General features: G+C 39.9%; 1 protein-coding gene across 3 annotated transcripts in view; it reads left to right on the top strand.

The window, feature by feature from the left end:
- The window catches only part of DISP1 (dispatched RND transporter family member 1), a 207,214-nt gene that overhangs the window by 123,663 nt on the left and 69,866 nt on the right, over window positions 1–13,685 (top strand). The window contains exon 1 of one of the 3 annotated variants that reach the window (XM_032638209.1): window positions 994–1,079. The exons of the other annotated variants lie outside the window; for them this stretch is intronic. Within the exon in view, the coding sequence (XP_032494100.1) occupies window positions 998–1,079 (82 nt within the window). The 5' untranslated portion in view covers window positions 994–997. Of the gene's footprint in view, window positions 1–993; window positions 1,080–13,685 lie in introns of those variants that run through there. 3 annotated transcript variants of the gene reach the window in all.

The following is a 13,685-nucleotide window of genomic DNA, read 5'->3' as shown; positions in this document are numbered from 1 at the left end:
TGAATTTCCATTAAACTTCATTGCACTTACATGGACTCTTCTGTCATGCTTTAATAGAATTATAACATGATTTAATTGGGTCTATGTGAAAGCTTCTTTTAGCATTAGTAATTCCATTTATTCCATAGGGTTATTAGTTTTAGATAACTTGTATGGCTTCATTCAGATTTGTACTAGAATATGAATAAATATTGTTTAAAAATTAAGTAAGCATGAGTAAAAGCAAATTTTAAAATGTACTCATAGGAGCTTCCCTGGTGGCGCAGTGGTTGAGAGTCCGCCTGCCGATGCAGGGGACACGGGTTCGTGCCCCGGTCTGGGAAGATCCCACATGCCGCGGAGCGGCTGGGCCCGTGAGCCATGGCCGCTGAGCCTGCGCATCCGGAGCTTGTGCTCCGCAACGGGAGAGGCCACAACAATGAGAGGCCCGCGTACCGCAAAACAAACAAACAAACAAACAAAAACCTCTCATTAAAAAATGAGCCTGCAAACCTAATTGCCAAAAGAACATGTTTAAAAAAACTCCCCTACCTGCCAAAAAAAAAAAGTAGAACATGAATTCACTACTATGTAACTTTGACCAAGGTTGTAAAATAAGTATATTTGGGATGTTCAAAGAGCAGAGGAGATAGGTTTACAGTTAAACCTATTTTTCACTTTGTTCATAGTTGATCTTTAGACTGAATAAATGCTGATTAGGTATTAGTATAAAGTAAGGATATCGTAGTATTGGAGAATATCTTCTCTAAACCAAAGCCTCTTGCTGTTTGCAATTTGAATTGTCTAGGAGACAAAGGTATCTTTGCAACAAGGGGACTGGGAGAATGGATTTACTTTGTTTCAAGTGTAAGTCTGTGTAGAGCAAAGTTAAGGAACTCTTAAAAGGAAGGGTGCCAATATCCCGTGCCTTTTAATTTCTTTTGCAGGTGGAAGAGATCATTTTACTGAGGGAGTGAGGTTGTGGGGGCCATCTCAAGAAGTAGCAAGGAGTGGGTGCATGCTGGCAGGCAGCAATCAGCACTCGTATGACCTTGTCCGTAGGCCAGAGGAGGCTGACTCCTGTTTCTGGAAGTCCAGTGGTCAGTTATTTTTCATAAACTCTTACTAATGTGCTTTAATCAAGTACCTGTGTGTACAGCATTATAATGAATGATATGGGGTTCTAAGAAAAAAATCAGTTGGAATTTCAAGAAGAACCACAGTGTGCAAGAGTGCTTAGTCATACCTTTGCAGTAACTGTAGATACGTGTAATGTTGCAGTTTTCTTCATTTGTTTCTTTTCTCCTACTAAATTGTTTTAAAAGCCCAGATTACTACTGTGTGTTAGATTACAGCATAAAACACCTAATTTTTCTTCCACCTTATCTATTTTCAGTGTTATATTTTGTCCTCAGTTTCCTATTTCCCCCTCAGACTGCCTCAGTTTCTGCTTGCTTCTTTTCTTCCCCATTATTTGATGTGTGTGTCTTAAATTTATCACACTGAAACTCCGGCTGTTTTCCATTTCCCGTGTTCCTTTTACCATCTGCCTTCTGTTGCCCCTCTCCTTACTCTCTCCTCTTCTATCCCTATTGGCTTTAGTTTCCTCATATGTTGAACTCTTTTTCTACAAGGGATTTCTTAATTATAGGGGGTTGACTCATGTATTAATCAAATTGTTCCTTTTAACTTTAATTTATTCTCAGAGCTTACTACGCAGCAGAAAATAAAAGGTAACCACACTATATTCATAAGCTTCAGTAAACTTTTGTTGAACTTATTTGGTTATTTGAGGTTTCACTAAAGAATGTGAACTAGAAAAATAGCAGTGTGATAGGGAAGTGCTTTCAAGTCTGAGTATTGACATATGACGTAGTGGGAGCAAGAATGAAGTATAGCTGCCATATGCAGTGATGTGATCTTGGGATATGAGGCAATGTGCAGGACTCTCAACCCACAGGACCAGATTTTTATAGCAGGAATGCGAAAAGCAAAAACAAAACTGTACTTTAAAAAACTTCGAGGGCTTCCCTGGTGGCGCAGTGGTTGAGAGTCCGCCTGCCGATGCAGGGGACATGGGTTCGTGCCCCGGTCCAGGAAGATCCCACATGCCGTGGAGCGGCTGGGCCCGTGAGCCATGGCCGCTGAGCCTGCGCGTCCGGAGCCTGTGCTCCGCAACGGGAGAGGCCACAACAGTGAGAGGCCCGTGTACCGCAAAAAAAAAAAAAAAAAAAAAAAAAAACTTCGAACTATACTTCAGAGTTTTAGAATTAAATAAAAAATAGTGACTGGAACGTAGTACATTAAGATTTATTCCGATGTTGTAAAAAGTATTGCCCCCCCACCTTTCTCCTTGGTTCTTGGTCACTTGTATTCTCCTAAAAAATTTAGCTGTGAAATGACTAGAAGTGAAATATAAAATTAAGACTGAATCATTTTATAAAATATGAAAGAATTAAGCAAATAAATTGATGGATTAAATTTATTTTTCATGGATCAGATAATTTGCTTTCACATATTAAAATATTAGCTTGTATGTTTCCAAAAAGAGTGGAGATGTTACTGTTAGACCCATATTATCCAAAATATGAACTTCCACGTTAGAGAGTTTATTTGAAAAATAAGTTGGTTTACAGCATATTAAAACTACTTGAACTATATTCCTTTATGTGCTTAGCCTAAGATTTTACCCGAGATAGTCTTCCTTTTCCTATTTTCCTCTCCTTTTATTAAAAAATCTTTTGTCTTGAAAAAAGTCGCAAGATGTTAGCATTAAACATTTAGTAAAAGAGTAGATAGGAATATAAAAATGAAATAGGAATCTCTTCTTAGCATTCATCTTTGAGATAACTTTTATGAAATTTGGGATTCAAACACTCCTTGTTTCTGTATAATTGGTACACTCCAGAGCCAAGTAAGGATACCTTATTTTATTCCCCGGTTTGTACTTAAAAGTGAGAGTATTTTATTTAAAAAAGAAAAAAGATTCTAAACAAAAAATAAGTATGGTCTGCTTGTATAACTAATACTGTTATATGTTTCTCTTACCCACGCCACTATACTCTGATGCCAGGTGATCCAAAGGAAATCATTAAAATCTTCGGGCTGTTATAAAATCCCTTGCTTCTCTATTTGAAGTTAGTTTTGATCAAAGGGACAGGAATTTAATTTTTTAAAAGGAACTGTTTAAAAAATAAAAACTCTTTTAGGGAGACTTGTGCAAACCCACAATTGAACCTTCCAAGTATACTAGTACCAGAATCCAGAAATAAATGTGTGTTACTATATACATACTTAATTGACTTTCAAACTATATTATACCAATGGGATATTAGTTTTATGCTTTGAAGTTGGGATCAGAAAAAATTTTTTTTCTTGTGACATGGTGAGGCCTGTACATTATTACTAATTTGGATTCAAATTTTCTTTGCACCAGTTCAAGGGGCTTTGCCCTCAGAGACAAGATGACATGGACACCAGGACCTTACCTCCTTTTTTCAATCTTCTCACCTCCCCAATTTTTTCACTTACCCTCTTGTAAAGGATACAGAGTTATTTATCACTGTGAGAATAAGCACTGTCAATACTGTCCCCCTCTTAGGAGATATAATGAGAGATCTTGTAAAATTTAGTCTTCGACGGTGTCAAAAAGGGTAATGAAGTTAAGATCACAGTAGCAGAGACTAAGTATCTATCTCTCATATACTCCTGGCTTTATAAAAATCTGAGTTCAGCTGTAGCTGTCCTGGACACTGTGTTTGGGTACCAGTTGTCAGTGTGTATCAACAGTAGCCATCATTGCAAATATAATCCAAGACTAAGAAAAGCAGTTATTTCCAAAAGTTAGGTTTCTATGATCTAAGTAAATGGTACATTTATGCAAGATTAGGGATCATTTTAGAGATTTGTGACAGTTCTACTTGTTTCTATATAGGGCATCTGAGCTGGATCCTTGATGCTGGGTTTGACTTCTTGCAAAGCCAGCAGGGTGTGGATGCATATTACTAAGGCATTCCACTTGGCAGAGAAAGGAATGAACGCTGCATTGCCTAATATCCCATAGGGATGGCAAGGGGGAGTGCATCATGTTCCTTCGCTGTGACTGAGGGCTGTGTTGATGGTGTACTATGTAAGGGAATGTGGCTTGAAGATATTAAGTAGAGCACATACTTAGGAATTCTTCGTCGTTGACTGAGATATCCAGGAAAGCAAAGACTATTGGGTGACAAAGCAAGGCAGACGCCTTAATTTAGGAATAAAACAAAGAACTAACTAGTTCTAGTTCTTCAACCCCTCAATCTTTTCATCCTTCATTCTCCTTTAGTATAAGGCACTTTCAGTGATAGACCTTTGTGAAGTCTAAATACTGGATAATAACATTGTGATAAGTATCTCTTCTCTGTTTCTTTTTAAGACAGAGGTTGTGTGTATGGATGATACAATGACCTGCTTAATAAATAAAGTACTTTCTTGATGCCAGTAATCGTGTAAGCTTATTTTGTTGTTGTTGCTTTGTATTCAGAGTAACGGAATTCCCATCTCCTTTGGTGTTTCTTTGCAAAGGCAGTGCTTGAACCAGTGCTTGTTACATATTTATCGTGGTAATTTTCAATATACAATTGGGTTGTGAGTTTTGTTATAAAGGAATAAAAATGTTTAAATTCACTTTAAGTATTTTCTCCCCACATTTTTGTCAAAAGTCTTGTGATCTTAGGTTATTTTAGTGCCTGGAACAGGTTAACAAAGAAAGTTGTGGAATTTTCTTCTCTAAAGATGTTTAAGGTTAAGGACGCCTCAACTGGCTGCTGCAGGTTTTATCTAGGCCCAGTGATAGCATCTTGAGCCTTTTGGGGATGCCAGAATCTAGTAGTACAGGGGTCCCCAAGCCCCGGGCATGGACTGGTACTGGTCCGTGGCCTGTTGGGAACCGGGCCGCACAGCAGGAGGTGAGTGGCAGGCCAGCAAGCAAAGCTTCATCTGTATTTACAGCCGCTCCCTATTGCTTGCATTATCGCCTGAGCTCCGCCTCCTGTCAGATCAGTGGCGGCGTTAGATTCTGATAGGAGCGCGAACCCTGCTGTGAACTGTGCACGTGAGGGATCTAGGTTGCACGCTCCTTATGAGAATCTAATGCCTGATGATCTGAGGTGGAGCTGAGGCGGTGATGCCAGCGCTGGGGAGCGGCTGCAAATACAGATCATCATTAGCAGAGAGGTTTGACTGCACAGAGACCATAATAAATCAGTTGATTGCAGACTGATATCAAAACCCTATCAGTGAGTGGCAAGTGACAATTAAGCTGCATCTGGTGGCAGGCTTTATAGTGGCAAGTGAGTTGATGTACTTCAACTGTACAGCTGCATCTGGTGGCAGGCTTAAAGTCAGAATCTGACACTTATTTTAGTCCGTGCGTGGCCCGCCCATTATTTGATTTACCACTTCTGTCCGCACCTGTTTCCTGCACTGCACACTTGTCTCAGTCACAGTTTTGGAAAGCCCACAAGCTAACCCTAGCCAAAATGAGTGAAAAACAAACGTCACGGGAGAGCTTCTTTGCAAAGGGGGAAAGACCCAATGATGAGACAGCAGAAGACTCTACGACTGCCCACCAAAAGAAAGCTGTATTTAAAAGAAAATACCAAGAGTCCTACTTAAATTGCACGTTCATTGCAACAGGTGATTCACATTCTCCAAGCCCGCTTTGTAGAATATGTGGCGACTGGCTATCCAACAAAGCCATGAAAGCTTCAAAACTGCTTTGCCACATGCAGACCAATCACCCTGCATTAAAACACAAGCTTTTGGAGTTTTTCAAAAGAAAAATCGTGAACACGAAGACAGAAGCAATTACTGAAGGCCACCGCTTCATCAAATATGTCTGCACTGAAAGCATCATTCTTAGTGGCTAACCGCATTGCTAAAGCTAAGAAGCCCTTTACTATGGGTGAAGAGTTGATCCTGCCTGCTGCTAGGGACTTCTGTTGTGAACTTTTAGGAGAGGCTGCAGTTCAAAAGGTGGCATGTGTTCCTCTTTTGGCTAGCACCATAACTAGACGACTTGGTGAAATAGCAAAGGATATTGAGGCACAATTGTTAGAGAGGATTAATGAGTCACTGTGGTACGCAATCCAGGTTGACAAGTCTACCGATGTTGACAACAAGGCAACAATGCTTGTTTTTGTGCGATATATTTTTCAGGAGGATATGCATGCGGATATGTTATGTGTACTTTTGTTGCCAACCAACACCACAGCTGCAGAACTATTCAAGTCTTTGAGTGATTACATATCAGGAAAACTGAATTGGTCATTTTGTGTCAGTATATGCACGGACTGAGCGGCTGCCATGACTGGATGGTTTTCTGGTTTCATTACTCCGGTCTAAGAGGTCGCTTCTGAATGTGAGTCGACACACTGCGTCATCCATAGAGAAATGCTGGCTAGCCGAAAAATGTCACCTGAACCTAACAACGTTTTGCAGGATGTGATTAAAATTATCATCCACGTTAAAGTATACACCCTTAACTCACGTCTGTTCGCACAGCTCTGTAAGGAGATGGACGCAGAGAACCCATGTCTTCTCTTATACACAGAAGTGAGATGGCTTCTAAAGGGAGATCACTGGCCAGAGTTTCTGAGTTACGAGAGCTGCTCTAGAGATTTCTTTTAGAAAAACAGTCACCACTGGCGGCACAATTCAGTGACACAGAATGGATCGCAAAACTTGCTTCCTTGTGTGACGTATTCAACCTGCTCAAGGAACTCAATCTGTCACTTCATGGGAGAACAACTGTGTTCAAGTAGGCAGATAAAGTGACTGCATTCGAAGCCGAACTGGAATTATGGGGGCGACAGTTTAACATTGGGAGTTTTGACATGTTTCAATCATTAGCAGAGATTTTGAAAGAGACTGAGCCAGGGCCTTCTTTCTCCCAGCTGGTGCGTGGTCACCTATCTCAGCTTTCAGAAGAGTCTGAGCATTACTTCTCAACCACAAAAGACCCCCGAACTGGGAAGGAATGGATCCATGACCCATTTGTGAATAAGCCAGGTGAATCGACTTTGTCCGTGCTAGAAGAGGATCAACTGCTGGTGATCGCAAATGACGGTGGCCTTAAAAATTATGTTTGAGACAACCTCATATCTCCATACGTCCTGGATTAAAGTCAAGGCGGGATATCCTGAGATTGACACAAAAGCACTGGAAAGCCTGCTTCCATTTCCAACATCCTATCTTTGTGAAGCAGGGTTTTCTGCAGTGACAGCAACGAAAACAAGACTACAGAGTAGACTGAACCTAAGCAACACACTTTGGGTATCACTGTCTCCCATCACCCCCAGATGGGACCATCTAGTTGCAGGAAAACAGGCTCAGGGCTCCCACTGATTCTGCATTATGGTGAGTTGTATAATTATTTCATCATATATTACAATGTAATAATAATAGAAATAAAGCACACGATAAATGTAATGTGCTTGAATCATCCTGAAACCATCCCCGCAACCCTGCATCTGTGGAAAAATTGTCTTCCACAAAACCAGTGCCTGGTGCCAAAAAGGTTGGGGACAGCTGTAGTAGTACATGTCACAGCACACCCATGGTGGCTTGATATAGGCATCGGACATCTTCCCTGTTGTATCCACCCTTCCCAACACTGGAGCTGGAGCATTTACCAGTACATACCCAGGAGGTCCATTCTGGCTGGCAGCCCAGAAAGGTCTACCATTCAGGTATGGTAATGACCACCAGAGCTTGCTTAGACTTCCAGCATTGGGGGTTTGCAAAGAATGTGCCAAAGATGCCTTCTTCCTGAGGACCACAAATCGTTGTGATGATTTTTGTTTCAATGTTCTTGAAGTGGCATTTGTTAAGTTAATATGTTAAACTATTAAGTTAATATGTTAAATATGTTAAGATAACCTTTTACTAGGATAGAAACAGAGGGAATATTTCCTAACCCATTCTATGAGGCAAGCAGTAGTCTAATACCAAAACCAGACAAAGAATTACAAAAAGAAAACTACAGACCAATATCTCTTAACATAGATGGAAAAAAAACTCAACAAATTATTAGCAAATTAAATCCAATAATGTATGAAGAGAATTACAGTTGACCCTTGAACAACATGGGGATTAGGAGCCCCAACTCCCTGTGCAGTTGAGAATCCATGTCTGACTTTTGACTTCCTCCAAACTTAACTACCGTTAAGCCTACTGTTTACCGGGAAGCCTTACCGATAACGTAAAAAGTCAATTAACACTTATTTTGTATGTAGTTTGTGCTATATACATATTCTTACAATAAAGTAAGCTAGAGAAAAGAAAATGTTATTAAGAAAAATCATAAGGAAGAGAAAATACGTTTTAAGTGCGGTACTGTATTTATTGATACTGAGAGTTTGCATTGTCTGTTTACAGGATGAATTATCTGTCAGTACTTACACCAATATTTTCTTATATGATACAAAACACTGTAGATGTTATACATGTTACTAACACTAGACATGAAAAATAAAAGATAATGTGGAAAAAAAGATAATCCTAGGTTCTAATGCACCCCATTTATAAATGTATTCTTTTAGCCAGGCCTATATTTTGAGTCTGACAGCACTGCCATGTTGGGATAGTTTAGTCTTCTAGTATATATCTCATATTCTTATGTTCTGATAGAAATAAATATCCTTACTCCTTTCCCGTTTGTTACTGCATTATTTCTTATCTTTTTACAGCCATCTCACAGAATTTTATTTCATATAAACATATGAAATATGTAGCCAGACATAGCATGAGTTTCATAATTTTGAACTGCTTGAACTTCTGAATAACTAATGAGTGTGTTTTCAACATATAAAATAACTCCCGCCATTTTTATGAAATATCTAACTCTAATAAACGTCTTCAGTCTTAGAGTTTGGGTAGTTTAAGGTTCTTTCCTTGCCAAACATAATATTACCACATGTTATAAAAAGTATACATAAATAAAATAGGATTAGAATTTTCATTTACTTTCATCCAGACAACTTCATTTTATATCAGAGAATGTGATGTGTCATAGTGTTACTTAATCTAAGCCTTTAGCAGTGACGACAGGTGTTTGTACACAAGTGACACATATTTTCCTATAAAGTCTGACTTTTGGAAAATTAACTTGCATGTATTTTTATTTCATGACATAAGTAAGTGTAACTTTCTCCATAAATATTAGAAGTCTAACTTACAGAAAATTTCAATTTATTGGTCAAAATCCTTCTTAACATATGCTGTAATACCACATTCATTTAGATTCATTTAAGGTTTGGTAACAATGCAGCTGAAACCACTAAAATAATGTTCTAATTAGATTAGAGTTAAGACACCCTAGTCTTCATTCTAGGAGTATATTTCGTGCTAGGAGCATCTATTGTAAAAGTAAAAAATCTTACTTTGAAATCCTATACTGCAAACCAAAAATATTTTGGAACCTCTCCAGAGCCCATGGCTGCACTGTGCTTTGCTCTTAAATCATCGTGTGTCACCAGATTATATTCTTAGATGATCTATAGTCTAGTTATTTTGTTATGGCTGAAATGATCCAGCTTGTTTTTGATATAAAACTATCAAATCTGAGCCTCCTCTCCTCCTCTAAAATATAAAACATTCTTCATGCTTTGTGTGGGAGAAAGGCTCTTGTGCAGCAAGCTGTTTACGCTGCTCATGTCAAGACAAGATGTTCACCAGAATACCAACGTGAAACCTATAATAAACTAACTTGCTTGAGTTATTTTTCACATGTAAAAAGTTCTTTTTAGTAGCAATTTTTTTGTTAGGTCAGGAGCGCTGAAATCTTTGCCTGTTGTTTTGTATTGCATAGTAAGATTTTCTTCCTACACAAAGAAAAGACTACTTTTTCTCTGAACGTTACTAACCTCTGTGCTTTTTGCTTAAAATATATATCCCAACTTCTGATCTTCATTAAAATTTTTGGTAGTGATAAGTGAATTTCATTCTGGATGACCAAGATGCTTTCTGGATTATTGAAAAAATGCACATGGTTTCCTAGTTTTTAATCAAACCAAGCAAAGGATGTAATGAATAAAAATTAAGATTTCCCAGATTCACTTGTTTACAAGGCATTTTATCACAGAAATCATATTTGCTACAATAAGATCAATTGGCAATTAAACAGAAAGTCTATTGTCTATTAAAGTGAATGGCTCACTGTGGGGAAAAACTCATTTAATTTCATTGCTTAAAAATATTTTTGCTCATGCCAAGGAAAATCCTACCTTAGAAACAAAACAAAAGAAATTTTAAAAACTCCCCAGGAATAAGCTTGCCTATTAGTTTCTGGAGTGACGTCTACTGGTTTGGAGAAAAGGGTGAAAAGCCAATTACTGACATCTCTTAGTATTCTGCAGAAATTTAATATTCAGAATTTAAAAGCAGAGAAAAGGGACTTACCTGGTGGTCCAGTGGTAAAGAATCCACCTTCCAGTGCAGGGGATGTGGGTTCCATCCCTGGTCAGGGAACTAAGATCCCACACGCTGTGGGGCAACTAAGCCCACGTGACACAGCTACTGAGCTCGCGCGCCTCAGCTGGAGCCTGCACGCCACGAGCTACAGAGGCCACGCGCCCTGGAGCCAGTGCGCCAAAACTAGAGAGAGAAAGCCCATGCCCCACAACTAGAGAGCCTGCAACGAAGATCCTGTGTGCCGCAGCTAAGACCTGACACAGCCAAAAATAAACAAATAAATAAATAATAAATTTTAAAAAATAAAAGCAGAGAAAAGTGCAACATATTGCAGTCATACTTAAAATATATTGAATCTTGGCTGTTGTTTCTTTCCTACAACCATAGTGGAAATGGTCCTTAGGGCCCACTTAAATCAGCAGGAAAATAGGATTTTGTGTATTGAATTTTATTTTGCAGACTACATTCCAAAACTACATTTATTCTGTTTAATAAAGGGTATAGGTAATAGTAACAAATTGTAAAAAATCATTTTTTCAGTATTTGTCAAGTACCTACCAGGTACTAGATCTTCCTAAGGAATATAAAAATGATAACAAAAGAGCTTGTGCTGTTAGGTGTAGATTAAGAGACATATACAAATGACCATGATAAAAAAAAATTAACACGTGCTAAGTGCCATAAGATAGCTCTCAGGGTCAATAACTTAGGAGAGGATGAAAGATTTCCTGTCTTAGGCAATCAGAGAAAGCTTCATGGAAGATATGTTGTCTGGCATGTGTTGTAAAGAATGGATGGGATGGGGCTTCCCTGGTGGCGCAGTGGTTGAGAGTCTGCCTGCCGATGCAGGGGACATGGGTTCGTGCCCTGGTCCGGGAAGATCCCACATGCCGCGGAGCCGCTAGGCCCGTGAGCTATGGCCGCTGAGCCTGTGCGTCTGGAGCCTGTGCTCCGCAACGGGAGAGGCCACAGCAGTGAGAGGCCTGCGTACCGCAAAAAAAAAAAAAAAAAGAATGGATGGGATGATGGCAGCTGGAAATGTGAACAAAGACGATTGCAAGTGGACAGAAGAGCATAAGCCCTGAGGGGTTGTGTGCAAGCTTGTTTGGAGTAAAGCAAATTCTGTTTGGCAAGGGGACTGAGTAGGAAGAGAAAGGGCCCAGATATTGGAGAGTCTTGCGTGCCAGCTAAGTAAGATGTTTAAACTTTACTTAGTGGCATGGAGGAGCCATTTGTGTTTTCTGGACTGAGGAGCAGCTTGGTTAGATCTTTCTGTTATGATGATGAATCGGAAGCTCTGTGTTGCTTAGATTGGAATTTTAGGGGACCATAGATTAGGTCACATTTAGTAGGCTGTTGCAGTAATTCCAGGGAATAGTACATAGCAAGTGGGATAGGGAATGGAAAGGAAGGGAGGGTTTATGTGACAATGGCTAGGTCTTGAGCACAAATAAATAAGGGTACATGACGGTGTAAAGGTCAAAGGTGCAGATCAGGTGTTCAATAAATAAATATTTTAAGTTAAAATTTGGGGGCTTAAGTGACTGTGTAGATAGAAACAGGAAAATCAAGAAGTTATTTGAACATGATAAGATAATTTGTATTGTACTTTATTGAGTTTGAGCTGCTGGCAGGACATATATATTGAAATGTCCTTAGAAAGCAAAAGTGGCAAAAGTGGAACTTAGAAAAAAGGTTGAATGTGATGACATAGGCAGCAAGTATAGAGCAGAAAGGACAAAGGACAGACCCTTGGACATTGCCTAAGATTTAGAATAAGAGAATTCAGAGGATCTGCCAAGAAAATGGGATAGAGGTTAAAGAGGTAGAGAGTGTTAGAATAATGGAAACTGAGCAAAGAGAAAAGAGATTGCCAGTGGGGCTGGGAAATGAAGAAATGGAAAGAAAATGAATATTGGGACTTCCCTGGTGGTCCAGTGGGTAAGACTCTGTGCTCCCAGTGCAGGGGGCCCAGATCCCCTGGCAAGGGAACTAGATACCGCATGCCACAGCTAAGAAGCCCACATGGGGCTTCCCTGGTGATGCAGTGGTTGAGAGTCCGCCTGCCGATGCAGGGGACACGGGTTCGTGCTCCAGTCCGGAAAGATCCCACATGCCATGCAACGGCTGGGCCCGTGAGCCATGGCCGCTGAGCCTGCGCGTCCGGAGTCTGTGCTCCGCAACAGGAGAGGCCACAGCAGTGAGAGGCCCGCGTACCGCAAAAACAAAATACAAAAGAAGCCCACATGCTGCATGCCACAATGAAGATCCTGTGTGCTGCAACTAAAACCTGGTGCAGCCAAAATAAATAAATAAAATAAATAAAATAAATAATAAATAAATATTTTTAAAAATGAGTATTGAGAAAGGACCACTGAATTTTGATTTTGAAGGAACAGTTGTATTAGATGGTGAGTAAGATTGTTAGAAGTTAAGGAATGAGAGGAGGTGAGGCTTGAGTATTGCCTGGCAGTGAAAGGAAAGGAAAAAATAGACCTGAACACTAGCAGGCCAAGAGAAGGATTACATGTTTAGGCTGGGGGAAAAGGAAACATTTTTTCTAAGGAAATAATGAAGGAGCTAGCAAAGAAGAAGTGTTGTAGATGGACTTGGGGAGGGCAAGTGAGACAGGCTAAAGAAACAGGGCAGTGATCTGGAGCATGTAGATCTAGGGGAGCGCTGTCCAATGAAACTTTGCAGTGATGGGCAAAGTTTTCTTTCTGCTCTGTCCAGTGCAGTAGCCACGAGCCACATGTAGCTGTTGAGCACTTGAAATGCGGCTAGTGCAACCTGAGTGCAAAAATTTTAACTGCATTTAATTTTAATTACTTTAAATATAAGTAGTCGCATGTGGCTAGTGGCTTACCTTATTGGGTAGCACAGACCTAGTGCGTAAGTAGTTAATTTAGGAAAGAGGCATGGACATTTTGGGAGATAAGGGATGAGTTCCAGAAAAAGTTTGGGGTAGAGATGGTAATATTTGCAGGCACTCGTGGTCAAAAAGTTTCATTCTTTTTCATAAAATAGATAGCAGTTTTCACAGAGAGGGTTAAGGTGGGGAGCGTGGGAAAGATTTCCAGCAGTCCCTGTGGGGATTTCAGTGAAGAATCTGTGATAGATGAGACGAATCTCAGTAGCTCGGAGAACCCTCCAGAGGTGAGACTCTGCATTTGGTTGAGGTCTCCGCTTCCCTCTCTGGTGACTTTTTTTCAGTAACATTCGTGAACCTTGGAGGAAAAAAAAAAGAGTGGGAG

Source organism: Phocoena sinus, chromosome 1, assembly GCF_008692025.1.
Source record: "Phocoena sinus isolate mPhoSin1 chromosome 1, mPhoSin1.pri, whole genome shotgun sequence".
NCBI classification, from domain to species: domain Eukaryota; kingdom Metazoa; phylum Chordata; class Mammalia; order Artiodactyla; family Phocoenidae; genus Phocoena; species Phocoena sinus.
The sequence above is the reverse complement of the archived record's forward strand: the minus strand, read 5'-3'. Positions and strand labels throughout refer to the sequence as shown.